The sequence below is a fragment of the Podarcis muralis genome, chromosome 2, assembly GCF_964188315.1.
Source record: "Podarcis muralis chromosome 2, rPodMur119.hap1.1, whole genome shotgun sequence".
In the NCBI taxonomy this organism is placed as follows: domain Eukaryota; kingdom Metazoa; phylum Chordata; class Lepidosauria; order Squamata; family Lacertidae; genus Podarcis; species Podarcis muralis.
Window position 1 is genome coordinate 49635178 of NC_135656.1, and position 16026 is coordinate 49651203.

Here is a 16026-nt window from a genome sequence, read left to right on the forward strand (position 1 = left end):
ATTTTAATTTTGCTTAACTATGAAATAGTTCCATTTCCTCCTTCAGCCAGAAACTTCTCTTTCTATCTCTTTATCCAGTATTAGTATTATTAACACATTTCAGAACTCCAGGAGAGCTAATATAATTTCCCAATGAGTGTCATTATTTTTAGTCGAAAAGGGGACAGCTGACAAATTTTCCTAATTGTGGGAGGCTGATGTAACAAAGCTTGCATGGTTTGTAAAACAGTTCTTAATGCTATTGAAATGTGAAGCCAGTTATGCTTTGACTAGGTTAGACAATGTCATAAGGAAGCAGGATAAAATTGAGGTTTTGTCTGCTGTCCTCCAAATTTCCCTGTAAAAATTTGTGATGTCACAGTGGAAAACTAGCCTCTCACGTGGAGATCTTAATAAGACCTATGCTTTCATATATGGGTGGAAAATCCACCCTATGGATCACAACAAACTTTCTAAGAATCCAGGAAGTTCCGCTCTCAGAAAGAAGCCGAAGGATATATGAGGCTGACTCTGAATTCATCTACAAGTAGGAAATGCATTGTTATGTGCTGAAATAACAACCAGAACAAAGCCTATATATGTATATATGAGGTCATAATCCACAAATTGCGTAAGCCTCCCCTCAGTCTTTTTTTTTTTTATTGGAGCTTTTTCATAATACATTACAATAAAAAGCAAACCAATCTAAACGAAAACAGAAAGAGAAAAAGGAAAAGGAAAAGGCAAATGCCAAGTCCTCTCTCAAAAGTAGCTCTTAACTCTTGTCTCACACAGAAAGTGGGGACCCTCCCAGCTCTCACCTGAGAGTTCTCCTTTATTCTTCCATCCTACCACCCTGGGAGATCTGTTCTTCCCTGCCTCTCACTCAGGGTCCTTCACCAACCAACCATTACCTTCATATGTGTATAATACCAATAGTGACTTAGAGTAGAGGACACTAAAAATGACAAAAAGAAAAGAAAAGGAAGAAGAAGAAAGAGGAGGATAAAAATAATGAATGAATGAGAGAAGAAAAGAGAAAAAGAAGAAAGAGAAATAAAAGGCCTTCCAATTCTCTGTCAGTCAGCTGCATACAAAAAATATATTCAAAGTATTCATTTCAGGATGACATCCAACTGTTCCTCCTTCCGCTAAGCAATATTTTCCCTATCTTCAGACCCAAACATCTCAAATTCATTCATTTTCCCTTCCACACAAAGACAGGGGCTGCCAGGCCATGGAACATCCCTGAATGGTGTCCTGGTGGGATTTCCCCATCAGATCTGAATCAATGGGGGCACACTCTCACCAGGATTGACCCTGATGGAGATATCAGCCAGTAACCAGGTTGACTGGACACATGCCCAATGCCTATGCAAAATGCAATCTACACTTGTAGTTATGGCCAGTGCTTTTTTCTAAAAAAAAAATGTTTAGGGGTACTCTCATTTTCCTACTCATATTGAAATACTGCCCTTCAATGAGGCCAAACTTAGATTAAAAAAATGTCTAGCGATATGCGTACCCTTGCATCCCCCAGAAAAAAGCACTGGTTGTGGCCATTTCAATTCCAAGTAGGCTTCATGTCTTTCTTACCAAATTTACACCCCCTTGGGGATCACTGGCTTGCTGTGCCCATGATGTAACTCTTTAAAAATAATAATCTTATTTCATGATTAAATATTTACTTCCCAGTTCCTCTCAGGTCATATTGTTGCACATTATCAGCTATTTATGGCTGAAGCAAACCATTATTTTCCTCATTATGTGTAGCCACAAGACAATGATTCACCAGCCAGGGCTGAGACAAAATATGTTGCTGCTGAAAGTGAAAGCACTCCCCTGTTCCCCCAATTCCATGTACAGAAGTCAACTGGACTGCTAGCGGAACTATAGTTCACTTGTAATGGGACAGGAGGTAGCAGGAGAACTTGAAGGATGTAGGGCAGCCTACGTGGCACACACAGAGAGCTCTCTCCAGCTGCTTTCTTCTGCTCCCACACCCAGGACCTGCTACCTGAGGCACATACGTCACTCTACCTAATGGAAGGGTTGGTCTGATGAATCATGTGCCCACTTACCTCAAGGGCAATGCCAATATGTAGGGAGGTGGGTGGCGTTATCAATCCCTGGCATTTGCAGGTAAGGCTGGGAAAGACTCCTATTCCTATAAGTCAGCACAGAGAACCAGATATGGCCAGGAAAGTTCAAGCCATGCTTTTCCCACGAAAAGGCTTTGCCTTCTGTGCTTATACAAGTTGTATTCAAATTATCAGTGCTAAATATAGTGCCACATCAACATTTAGTCATTCACACTGTTCTTCAGAAATTAACATGTTACATACTTTAAATGTTTTCACATTATCCTAGATACAATAGATAATTTCTGATTGCAAAAGGGGGAAAAAAGATTTGCAAATGACATAATGTATTCTATATTTGAGTTTTATTTCCTCTTGCTTTTATCCTGAGCCAGAAAATTCCTTATCTATTGCATAGTAGTATATTCACTGTTTTCCATTTCTCTTATTCATAATATATTCTGGATTTCCAATGAGGTCACGCTAATGTTTCTTCTGATTGTGTTTTTGAAGTCTGCAAGAGAATGAAGTAGGAAAGGAATTTCCTGTGCACAGCATAAATGTCCATCAAATAATCCAATTTCCTCTTCAGTGATTACTTGTGAGTCCCAACTTTTACTCTGTGGTTTCTTCAGCAATTAAATTGTATTGCTTCTAAAACAGGAAGTGAGTCCACGTGTTTGTTTTTATGTGGCACTGTGGTTAAGCAAGGGATCTGGTTTCAGGATTTAAACATATAAAAGGCAAGCAACCCTTGGCTTCATTCATAGATTTGGATTCACAGTAGCCACACACCACTTCATGACAGCTGGTTACAGTTGAAAAGGTAAGGATGCATTTTGTTTTTCTTGCACTTTGTGACTCTGTATTAACAGGTACATCCAAGATGATGCTGGTAGTGTAAAATATTGCAAAAGTAATAGGACAACCCTAAGGATATTGGTCCAGGAGGTATCCAAAATGTTTAAAACTAATACATTTTTCTCTGTGTATCTATTAAAACTGTCAGTGATAGCCTTATGATTTAAATACATCAGGGAAGTATAGAAGTGATCCAGAATCACTTCAGGTCTGCTGCACTGTTACAGTGAAGCACATTTGAGAAGCTGTTTGTGGCTCACGTTCCTTAACATTTTGTAACTTCAAGAAGGCACACTCAGGCAATCTGACAGGCTATTTATCTATGTAAATAAGTGGCTAACAAAACAGATAAAAGCGTAATATTATTTTGTTGGAGATGTTTTCACTTATGCTACATACGCTCTTCCATAATGGTTAGTTATATATATTATTAAACTTTGTTATATAAAAAGAGCACTGTGTGGAGGGAGAGGAGAGGGGAGATTGTTCCATCTGGTAGTAAGTAAAAATGCTTAGGTAAAGGTAAAGGTACCCCTGCCCGTACGGGCCAGTCTTGACAGACTCTAGGGTTGTGCGCCCATCTCACTCTATAGGCCGGGGGCCAGCGCTGTCCGCAGACACTTCCGGGTCACGTGGCCAGCGTGACAAGCTGCATCTGGCGAGCCAGCGCAGCACACGGAACACTGTTTACCTTCCCGCTAGTAAGCGGTCCCTATTTATCTACTTGCACCTGGGGGTGCTTTCAAACTGCTAGGTTGGCAGGCGCTGGGACCGAATGACAGGAGCGCACCCCACCACGGGGATTCGAACCGCCGACCTTTCGATCGGCAAGTCCTAGGCGCTGAGGCTTTAACCCACAGCGCCACCCGTGTCCCTTAAAAAAATGCTTACACTGATGAAATGATTATGCTAGTGTGATTGTGAATTCCATGCTATGTGTTTGGCTAATATAGAAGTCTCTATGTGCAGTCTATAAACACTTGAATGTAAGTTGATGGGCACCCTAATCCAGCAGCATCCTAAACGGAATTGGTTTATCCATTGTCTTGGAAATTTCCTAAATAGTCTTTTAAAACACGTCTTCATTAATCAATAAATTTTTCTATTTTTATTTTTAGATGCTGCTTACAATGCAACTTTTTAAAAGCTTTATTTTAAAGCACTTATTCAAAGTACTGTTTGCAGAACTGAACAAGAAGTAATTTTTATGATAAATTGGATAAAATACTATTTAGCACATCAGTGTATTTTATGCAGATCATCCCGTTTTAGACCGAATTTTATCCTAAGCCTACATCTAGTGCATTTTTCTGCATAAAGTCATTTACACTATGCAGATCACCCAGACATCTTGTTTTAGACTGAATTTTAGCCTGTGTCTAGTGCATTTTTGTGCGTAAATTCATTTACACTTGTGTTTCAATATAAGTAGGCACTTCAGTCCTTCAGCATTACATTAAAAAAAAAACGGTATTCTGCTCAGTTGAGTCAGCCAATGAAGTTGAGGGAATGCCTCAAATAAATAAAGCCATGAATTTTCACAAGCCATAGTTTACAAATATCTAGGCCACTTATGTCGCGTCCTTTACTAGTGCGATAACCAGTCATTCATCACTCCTTTCTTTATATAACTTTTTATGTTCCTTTCATTCACAGATGGCATGCCTTTTGCTCATTCTAATTTCTGTCCTGGGCCTGATTATTCATTCAGAAGGAAAAGCAGAAGAAATAAACAATAGTGAGTAATCTGTATCAGCAAGCTGAACTAGCATTTTCGAACTGTATAACCAGAATCCAAGGCACCGTGGCGTGTTCTGCATATGCCCCCTGGCTTATCAGCTGCAGCAGCCAGTGATTAAAGATTGGGAGACCTCTGGAAAGAGGCTTCAGAGATTGCCCTTGGGAAGTGTAAAACAAGCTGATTCATCAGCCCCAGACCACAACACAGCTATCCATCTGATTACTCACTTCTCCGGGTTTTATCATGCAGTTTCAGTTCAAAAATATGTGTAAAAAATTATGGGGGAAATGTGTTCAGAAAGCGTATTTCATGGAGAACTACACTGAAAAGCAAAGGGGGAAAATGTTTTAGGGGGAGAATGTATGTAAAATTTGTACAGAATGCATACAATTTACATGCATTTTTTAGTCCACACAAAAATGGAGCAAAACTGGTCCATAACGTGGAAATGAAATAGACTGACCCTTCTCTCCATACATATACTAACCCTAACCATAAGTAAAGGTAAAGGGACCCCTGACCATTAGGTCCAGTCGTGGCCGACTCTGGGGTTGCGGTGCTCATCTCGCTTTATTGGCCGAGGGAGCCGGCATACAGCTTCCGGGTCATGTGGCCAGCATGACTAAGCCGCTTCTGGCGAACCAGAGCAGCGTACGGAAATGCCGTTTACCTTACCTAAATACTAGGAGTCTACAAAACTATATGAGACAGCCCTGGAAGTTTCTGCAAGTCTAATGTAAGAGCTGACATCAAAACTACTCAATTCTCTATTCACAGTTCTCTGTGAAACCAAAAGTGTCAGTCCATTTCAATCAGAGAACAGAAAGGCTCATAGCGGACTCTATACAAGCAGCAAACCTCAGAGAGTCTGAGTAGCCAGTTCACACACAAAATGAAAGGAGGGGAAAACCTGAACAAGATATCAAGGGTATAATAAACATTTGTTCATGTTTATTCATCCTGCAAAATAGACAAATTGGTTTCCAAAAGTATTATTCATTATTTTATCATTTATTAAATTTGTATACTGCCCCATACCTGTAGATCTCAGGGCGGTATACAAATGAAAGGCCAGTTTTGAAAAGCTTTTGAAAAGTTTGCCAGTGAAGTAAAGAGCAGAATAATTTTAAGTGTTTATCATAATCGTAAAAAGTCTAGTGCATTGCAATGCAGCATGTTTGAATCTGTATTGTTTCCCAGAGAAATGAAACCTAAAATGCCATTCACTGTAATTTCTATACTTCCAGATACTCATCTTCTAAGGTAATATGAATTCCCATAATTAGGAAAAATCAGTGTTGGGAACCCATGTTTGCTCTAGTAACATGTAGTTCTGATTTGCACCAAGTAGTAAGATGATTTTTACCACACATCAGCTTGCAATCCGTAGCAATACGGTGTAGCAGAATGGATGGGGGGGGGGGAACGTGGTCTGTCTGTGAAGTGCACCTTGACTCCTTGCTTGTTACAGCAGGTAGATGAGGAGAATTGATGAAATAAATGAAGAAAAGTAGTGGCTGTCTCCTCTCCTAACTGGGAGACAAATTTAAATATGCAAGAGGGGATTTCTGGGTTGCAACTTCGGAATGTACACAGCATCAAGGTACCCTGGCTGCCTTTTCCCAGGAGCCAAGGTGTATAGTGGCAAGGAAGAGTGGAAACTCATCCTGTTTTATTCTTCAGACATACAGCAGTAGTTTCCTCACATGGAATGAACACCATTGCAGTGGAAGATTCTACAGCTCAGTGTCTGTGAAAGTAATTTACAGTACTTGTGTTTTGTAAAGACAATATGTGCAAACAAACCATGGAATTTGAATTGTATGCCACAAAGGGGGTGGGTATTCAGATGGACATTTTCCAAGCTGTAATTTAACACATTCTGCACCTCAGTACTTAGTAAGCTGGTTATCCGTAACACCTTGCCAATTGTTTTTTTTTAAATTCTGAAAAGCAATGTGGGCTAAAAATGGTGGTTGACATCCATGCAAAGTATTCTCATTGTCCAGAAATATGCTAATCCAACTAGACACCCATCAGCACACCCTCATGAATTTCCTCTGAAGCAGCTTCCTTCCATTCACTGATTCAGATGGACCGCTTAAAGCAGTGATGGCCAAACTTGGCCCTCCAGCTGTTTTTAGACTACAACTCCCATCATCCCTAGCTAACAGGACCAGTGGTCAGGGATGATGGGAATTGTAGTCCCAAAACAGCTGGCGGGTCAAGTTTGGCCATCACTGGCTTAAAAGAAAACCACCTCTTCATATGTATATGCTTCTTTTGGTCCATTTAAGTCTTTCAATTATATCAGTAAATCTAAAAATGAAGTTGATTTATTAGTATTTTCCAGGAGGACGGTACCTTTCTGTTGGGCTCACCATTCTTTCCTTTCCACTTTTCCTTTTTGCAATATTCAGTGCACTTTGTTGAAGCCACAGCACTACCTGAGAAAATAACGCTCACCTGCAATACATCTAAGGAGCCAAGTGCATTGGTTTATTGGGTGAAAAATATGAAATTGGAAGGAAATGGCAAGAGTTTGGAAAAAACCATCCGGGGATACCCAGATGCTGGCAAATACGTTTGTAGGAGCAACACCACAGATGCTATTTTAAGTTACAGTACCGTGTATATTAAGAAGAAAAATTACAACGGTGAAGTAGCTGAGTCAATTCTCAGTCCTTTCAAAGGTAAGCCTGTGCACAATCTATTTTAATTATATACAGAATGCCCATCAGTACTGCTATGTAAGAAGCAAGGTGCAAAAAGAATAAGAAAAATGATTCTGCCATTGTTGACTATTGTATATCATTAAACAGGCAGCTCAGCAGCATGATACTAGGTATGCCCTCCAACCACAAGATTCAGTCTGGATCCTGATTTGGTGCTTCAAAAGGCAACATGCTTTGATTCAGAGCACTTGGGATGCCCTTGTTGGAAGTATAGATTTTTCACTTTCTGAAATATGGCAACCCTAGATTACATGCAAATAGATTGAGGGTGTGTGTGTGTGTGCTGGGTGCCTTTCGATTTTGATATATACATTTAATTTTAAGGAAATTTATATGTTATAAAAAATTGGGGGCAGAATTGAATTAAATTGACAGCTGTGGTAATCCCTTTTTAGGGGATGAAGCCTACCAAAATTCAGGTGGATAATCAGCAGTTTTCTACAGTTTTGAGGCAGTTTTTTAAAAAATCATTTAATCTTCCTCTTTGTCTCATGGCCAATTTGTATGAAAATAGCACATATGAAAGAAATACCCTTAGATAAGAAACTTGCTAAATTACAGATAGATAGGCTCAGGGTTTTTGTGTAAAGTACCTTTTAAAATTTATTTTGGTCCTGTCAGTTTATCAGTAGAAACTGGTTATGAATTTAGTAGCTATGAGTAGCTACTAGGACCTGTTTTTCCATCATCTCCCATTCCCATCTCACTCAAATGAATGCTGCTTTTGAAACTTTGTGTAACTGTACATGTTCTAAAATGTGTTGTCTGTTTTGCTGCTCTTAGATGTGTTAATTCTTTGTTTCATTCTAGAAGAAAGCAACAGACCCTACTTCAAATGTACAGCAAACAATTTCTCTGGGGACTTCAAGTGTTTCTGGAAACCACTCGAGCAGAATTCAAATTTGAACTTTACAATTAAGTAAGATACTGTTCTTCCTCCCCCCGCCCATATTGTTTCAAGCAACATTTCGTAGAGAATAGGCCCAAGAAATTATTGTACTATTGAGGGTTAGGATGAAGCTTTTGTGGCAGAGAGTGCCAACTCACCCATTAATTAAATAGATCTATAGGATAGAGAAAATACCATTTTCAGTGTCTTGGTGCTTCTTGGGATATTATTTTACAATAACTTCTGAGTTAGGAAGTTGTGCTTAGAACCTCACAGGGCTTCCTTTTATTTCCAAATCTCTTCTCCTAGATATTTCAATGAGAGTGAGAAATCTGGTAAATGATCGCAAGCGGCTAATTGCTTTAGAGGAAGTATTTTTTTTTGGGGGGGGGGACTTAATTTGATTGGAAGATAATAAGCTAAAAACATTTTGCAATAGCAATGATTTTCTGAAACAGTGAGCCTTGTAGCACCTTAAAGACTAACCTTAAAGTTTATTGTGTAATAAGCATTTACATTTGTGAGTTAGAGGCTGCTATCATATACACAAAGTCTTAGCCTCAGTATAATATTGAGAATTGTGACTAGTGGGACCAAAAGACTACAAAACACAAGGTATACCATCTCTATGGGATATCAGTTCAAAGCTCAACTATGTACAGTGGCTATTCAGAACCCAGTATCTTCCCAGCTTTGTTGTGTTAAAAACTGTAATCAGAGATAAATCCCTGGTTCCAACTTAATAGAATCAAATCTACTGAAAATGTGAGCAAGCAATTCCAAGACACTAAAATTCCACCAAATACACTAAGCATTTATTTATACAGGTGCCATTTATATAGTGTACCCATTACTGTTCTGATGTAGGTGAGGGTGTTCTCTCAGTTCATTCATGTTATAGCCACCAACACAGCAGCTGCCTTTATGAGCACATAGTCTAAGGAATGCAGAGGACACAGGTGCAAAATGAGCTCATAATAACTTTGATTTAAACTGCAAGCGGAAGACCATTTTCACCAGCAAGGGAGCTCACCCTAAAATAGATTATTAGTACATTGTGAGTCAAAGAAATTGACATGGCAAACCAGATATTATGAATTTCTATGCCATTGCTCTTCTGTTGCTGAATAGCAATGAAACTCTCAGAATGTTCTGGGAAATTGAAAGGTTTCCTTGCCAGCTTCTGAAAGTTGCCATTTCTGATGTCAGATATGCAGTTATGTATTCTTTACAGCAGGAATGGGAAACATCTAGCTCTCCAAATGTTGCTTTAGGGCATAGAGCAGGGATGGGGTGCCTTTGGTCCTCCAGATGTCACTGAGCTGCAACTCACATCATCCCCAGACTGTTCATGCTTGTCAGAGCTGTGCTTGTCAGAACCAATGGGAGTTTAGCAATGTTTAGAGGGCCAAAGGCTTCCCATTTGTGGTGTAGAGACACTGAATTGAAGATGGAAATTGTTGGCAGATGGTAGATGATGCGACCACCCACAAAGAACTTCCTCTTGCCAGTATATCTCCTCTTAGAGGATGAGAAGGTGAATGAGCTAATGGTGGTATGGCTGATGTTGTCAGTTGTGTTCCTTGAAAGGATATGAGGACAGAGTCAGCATCTTGGTTTCTGGCACAGCGTAGTTCCTTGTAAAGGATGACATACTTTATACAAATAGGCCCTAGTCCATGAAAACTGATGACGCAATAAATCTGACCTATTAGTTTTTGAAGTGCCAGAATACTCTTTCCTGCTGTATATTAAATTGACTATCCCTCTGAGGAAATATTTTCTGAATACCTGCCCTGCATTAATGTGTTGTTGCTGCTAAGGTTGGGAAATAGAGTTACAAAGTCATTTTTCTAAATTTGGGAGGAACTACCCATTCAATTCCATCTCTGTTTTGAATTCAGAGTCACATCAGGAAATGCAGTCTGTGATGAGCCCGTCGGACCAGAGGCAGGAATGTACACTGCTTCCTGCAGAAAAGGAATTCCCTGCCCATCCACTGAGGAGTACGAAGAAATTGGGATTGCTCTAGAGGTTTTCCATGGATTTGAATATGAAGAACATACTCACAACTTCTTCATCCAAGATATTTGTAAGTTATGCAAAAAGGTTTGGAATGAGGGTAGTGGTGGTGGTGAATAAATCACTGTAAAAGAAATTGGACTGGATCCAGAGCAACATATTTGAACTTAGGTCCCATTGAAATTATTAGAACTTCACTGTCATGATTAACTTGCTGTATTGATTTCAGTGGGACCTAAGTTCAATTAATTTACTCTGCCTCTTGTCCACAGTAATATATAATCCTTCATCTGTAGCACATAGTGTTAGAAGGCATGCGCTAGAAGGCAGCATGGGTTTTTCCATGAACCATCATTGAATTGCATCCTGATAAAAGGACTCTCATCTCCAAATCAATTTAAAAAGCAGGGTGGGGGGTTTAGTAGTATTTTGAAATAAGAACAACCCACCATAAATAATGACATGGGAATAAATAAATAGATATACAAATTTAGTGATTCCACATAAAGAGTGCTAAACAACCTAATTTGAGCAATCGTTTCTACATCTGGAAGGGCTTACTAACATACCTTTATTCACATACTGAATCCATTAGTTGATTCCTTATAAAACTTTCACCATCACTTTTGCTCATATAGTAATAGTGGTTAAAAGGGTGTAAAATGTCAGGCACATCACTTGCTCTACAACATATTGAGTCATTTGGTGTGGTGATTCTGATCTTTTCTAATGATTATTGAGAGGCCAAACCCCACCTCTGTTAGATGCCAGGGAGTAAGGCACACCCAAATCCAATAAAGAAACAAGGAAATGCAAAAACAAATAATTCTTGACCTCAGTAACCTATTAGTAGTTTTTAATCTGCACTGCCGCTTGAGCTTGAAAGGAATAGATGAATCACTAAAGAAAGGTTTGCCAACCGTAATTATGTAGGCTATTCATAGCTTCCGTATTATTACTGCTAATTAGTATACTGTTCTAATGGTTACATTGTTGTAAGTTAATTGTAAGACGGTTAGTGATGCACAGTGTGGTTAGAGAATTCCTCAAGCATATGCATATAGTTTGCATCCAACATTCATTCATTAAGCCTTTATTGGCACAATTTAGACAATAAAAATCATTTTTTAACAGGAAAAGAAAACATCCATAAAACATTGGTAATCTAGACATATTAAACACATAAAACATATAAAAGACTCAGAAACCACCATTAAGTAAAATTAAGTACTTTTAAATTTGACTTTAAAAATCTTGACTAAAGTATCCTGAAACAATTTCAGTAGAGATTATTGAGTAGTGATAGAGTATTGGACTAAATTTAGGTCCATTCTCTAGACTAGTTTATCAGTGAGAATGTGATCTCATAATAGTCCCCTATTTCCAATTCTATACTTCTGTTCCTATGATAGTGCCTAGCATAAGAAAGGAGAAGAAAAAACAGTAGGTTAATCTTCCTCATTAAAGCAGTTAGGGGCCATTTCTCCAGCTACAGTCTTTTATTGCTGCAGTTAGAAAAACAAAATAGTGGTGTGTTTTTCTGATTCCTATGATTCCCTTTTGAAACATTTGTATTTATGCACTAAATCTAGACCTCAGCTCACGAGGGAGCACTCAGGCAATGCTCAAAAGCCTTGTCTTCCATCTATGACCACTAAAAACAGTCACTACTGCATAGTCCTATTCCATAGCTGGGAAAAGTCTGGAACTTGAATGAACATTGACGGATGCAGATGAGCACATTCCCCATGTGTTTTCACTTGACTTCACAGTACTGTCAAAATCAAATTTAATATCTATATGTGGAAGGCTAGACTGCCATTAGCCACTGCCATTAGTCACCAGTGGTCACCTGAGACAAAAAAAGTTGGGTGTCACCCCCACTCTCCGAGTGGTAGCAAGATTCCAGGGGCTTCCAGGCACTCATCCAAGGTTTGCGCTCCTTTGGAGAACTGAAGACATGGCAGAGACTTTCGTAGCTTTAAGAAATATGATTTATTCAGATACTGTATTTGCACGTTCAGTCTCCATGGAGGGAGTCCAGATCTCACAGCAAGGTCATTTAGCACCATAGATCTATTACAATATCAATGTAACAAATAAATAAATAGATTTCCTCACTTGTCCTGCAGCCCTTAAAAGCAATGGTAGCTTTTGGGCAATGGCATGGTGGCCACCAATGATAAAGGTAAAGGGACCCCTGACTATTAGGTCCAGTCGTGGCCGACTCTGGGGTTGCGACGCTCATCTCGCTTTATTGGCCGAGGGAGCCGGCATATAGCTTCCGGGTCATGTGGCCAGCATGACTAAGCCGCTTCTGGCGAACCAATGATACTGCTACCTTAAATGAAGGGACAAGATGTAGTCAGATAGCTTTCCCTGGATAGCAGGTCCTTCTGCTAAGCAATACATTCCTAGGCTTTAACAGGCAAGACCTCATTTCATTTGCCCATTTCACAGCATTGTTGGAGGTTATACTTGCACTTACAGATTTTCGGAGTTTCTCAGTTGCTTCTTCTTTGGTGGCCAGGGTAGCAAACAGATAACACATATACAATACACGTATGTGCACACGCACACACACTCCAGCCTTAACATATCTGGAGCCTCAGAACTCATCCAAATAATAAATGATAAGGTATCCTTAGTATAGTATACAGTTAAAAATTATGCTGATCTCATTACCTCTTTCAGTAAAGCCTGATGCTGTTGAGTGCCAAATGGAGAACAGCCTATTGACTTGGACACCACCCAAAACCTGGAGCACTCCGGCTAGTTACTACAAGCTGACATACCAAATCAAGATGGTTCAGCATCCACGGAGAGACTGGGTAATTGGTGTTTTCCCTTTTATTATTATTATTTTTGAAATTTATATACCGCCCTATAGCTGGAAGTCTTAGGGCGGTTCACAGAACAAAATCAAAATATAAAACCACAAAATACATAATTGAAATAAAAACAACAGCCCAATAACCCTGCTCCCCATCCAACTTTAATGTTCAACCCTCATTCTATCATGGAACGAAACAACTGAAGCTATAAACTGAGGAACTGAGAGAATGGGGATATAAATGAACTTGGTGGTCTTATAGGCTATCACAGACATATTTACATTCTTGCTGTATTAGGCACCCAGATCCATTCAGTCTTACTTTTTATTTGCCTTCCAGCACTGTTCATCCAGATGCAATTAGGATGCTCACAAACAAGGAAGTTGCTGTTCCTTCTTTTTTGTTTATCCACAGCTGTATAATCAGAGGAACTTTGCATCACAGCACACAGTCTAAAGATATTTCACCCTCCCTTATTGCTGATTTCTCCAACAATGGGATCTGGCAATAATGGTCCAACACTGTGAGCCCGCCGCAATGTGGAAGCGGCGGGCTCCAGTGGGTGAGTGCCTCCCCAGTGTGCGCTCCCCTGGCACACACCCCACATTCCCCCCACATGGGCGTGCACCCCCAGCGCTTGTCAGCCCTCCCCTGGCAGCGAATGGGGATGCTATGCTGCTGAACCTCACCACCTATCCTCATTCTCAGTTTATAGTGAGGGTGGAGAGTCTGTGGTCCTTCCATCAGTCATATCAGCATGGTCAGTGTTCACAGATGATGGAGGTTGTAGTCCATCAACATCTGGAAGGCCACAGGTAGACTAAATACCTCGGGTTAAGTACTTAATTCGTTCCGGAGGTCCGTTCTTAACCTGAGACTGTTCTTAACCTGAAGCACCACTTTAGCTAATGGGGCCTCCTGCTGCCGCCGCGCCGCCACTGCACAATTTCTGTTCTCATCCTGAAGCAAAGTTCTTAACCTGAAGCAATATTTCTGGGTTAGCAGAGTCTGTAACCTGAAGCGTATGTAACCTGAAGCGTATGTAACCTGAGGTACCACTGTATATGTTTGCGTGGAGGAGGATAGGAATATGGTGGCACATTGTATCACTGACTATCCCTGCCTGCAAATTATAGGCACAGATGTTTGCCTGCTCCTTTGGGGATCCTTTCTAGTTCACTAAAGTGGTCTGTGCTTTTGTTCTCAGATTTGTGAGGTTGACAATGCTATGCAGCTTCAAGATGGAAACACCTTAAGCTGCCACAACAGATTGTTCCATCGTGGAACAATTTATATCCGTTCCAGGGATCACTATAAGAGAAATTCAGCTTGGAGCGACTGGTCTGAGCCTTGCAGGTATCTGGTTGAATACACAATTGATTTCAGTGACTGAAGTTGTTTTGGTGGTTATATGGATGTATTTTGGGGGCTCTTATCTGCATTTAATTCAAAGCTTGTGGTACATACTTTATATTGATAAGGAAATCTGAACTTATATGAGGCCTGGAGAAGCTCAGATGTGTACAAAAGTTTAGTCCAGTTAACCTTGTAACAAAACCTGCTCCATGGAAGCCTACCTCCACACACTTTTTCTCTTAATGTTGCCTCTTTCAACAAGGCAGATAATTCCTCCTGATTTATGATGGGAACACATACAGAGCCACACTGAGGCCATGTTTGGGCTTGCTATTTTGATATGTATGGGTGTTTGTGTAAGAAGGATGTTGGTTTAGGCATCCACACCAGCATTATCATTATCCCATGTCCTCCTGTTTCAAAGCCTTCCAAATAGCTAAAGTTTCCAGTGCCCTATTATCCTAGACCAGAAGTAAAGAACTTTTACAGACCCTTTCTGGGGCCACATGCAAGTGGTGGGCTTGGCCATAAGGAAAAGTGGGACAAGCAATGGATGTGATTCCTACCTTTGGAGAGTAGGCTGCGTCACACAAAAGCTAGAGGTTTCTATACACACATATGCCTCCATCCTTCAGGCAGGAAGCAAGAGCCATTTTTACAATTCAAGGCAATTAGGCAAAAGCACTTCTGTTAAGTTGCAGAGAACAGCAAGATAGAGAGAACTGGAAGACTTCATTCAGCCCCTGAACCTGAAGTTTTTCCTTTTTTGGAGCATTGGCAGACAATACCCCTCCTTTGTTGTGGTTTTCTCCCTTCAAAGGGAAAGGCAGAGTTGGAGGTGGCAGCCATCTCTCTGTTTCTGGAAAGGAAGTACTGGGAGAGCCTTATCCCAATCCAGCTTCTCTGAGTGTTGGATATGGTTCAACTTTCAGTTTCTCTCCACCTCCACTTCTGCTCTGAACATTGAAGGTGGCATAATTCAGCCATCATTGCACAATGACTGTGTGTACTCATCCCACTAATGTATCTGTTGGTCAAACTGGTTCTGCAAGTTATTGGGGTGCCTCTGAAAGAAATGAACATGTCATACCATCTTGAAAAACCCTCTATCCAAGCTGGATGTGCTTTCTCTTTTTATAGTAGGGAGGGTATTCATGCTTCCCATGACTTACACTACTTATAAGTAAATGTATATATGATTGCACAGTTAAGAAAGTTCCATCATAACATTCTCATGACCTCTGCAAGGTATCAGATTAAAAGCCAGGGAAGAGAAAGAACATAATATGAGCAGAGAAAACACAGAATGATCAAATTTTCATGTAGCAGGAATGCTGCTTTAACAATGGTATTTGTCTTCAATGTTTCATTTTACTTTTCAGAAAGCAATCTGGCAAGCAGGACATACGCAATAATGAAGATGGAATTAAAATTAGGCAATGCGAGTGTAAGAAGAACTGAAGCAGAAGTTGACTGAAGAAATGTGTTTAATGAAGTACTATTTATTATTGGCTGTGGAAACCAATTA

At 40.0% G+C, this 16026-nt stretch overlaps 1 protein-coding gene across 1 annotated transcript; it reads left to right on the top strand.

The window, feature by feature from the left end:
- Positions 1-4577: 4577 nt before the first annotated feature.
- On the top strand, positions 4578-13598 carry LOC114592861 (interleukin-12 subunit beta-like). Its single transcript, XM_077923485.1, has 6 exons — positions 4578-4659; positions 7083-7355; positions 8208-8316; positions 10191-10378; positions 13003-13139; positions 13557-13598. The coding sequence occupies exons 1-6, from the start codon at positions 4578-4580 to the stop codon at positions 13596-13598; spliced, it is 831 nt and encodes a 276-aa protein (XP_077779611.1).
- The last annotated feature ends 2428 nt before the right edge of the window (positions 13599-16026 follow it).

What these genes read in the sequence shown, in the direction of transcription:
- LOC114592861 (XM_077923485.1), top strand. Translation starts at nt 4,578, where the DNA reads ATGGCATGCCTTTTGCTCATTCTAATTTCTGTCCTGGGCCTGATTATT. An exon ending in CTTCTTCATCCAAGATATTT is followed by an intron (nt 10,379 to 13,002) that starts GTAAGTTATGCA and finishes TACCTCTTTCAG; the next exon opens with TAAAGCCTGATGCTGTTGAG. An exon ending in AGCATCCACGGAGAGACTGG is followed by an intron (nt 13,140 to 13,556) that starts GTAATTGGTGTT and finishes GTTTATCCACAG; the next exon opens with CTGTATAATCAGAGGAACTT.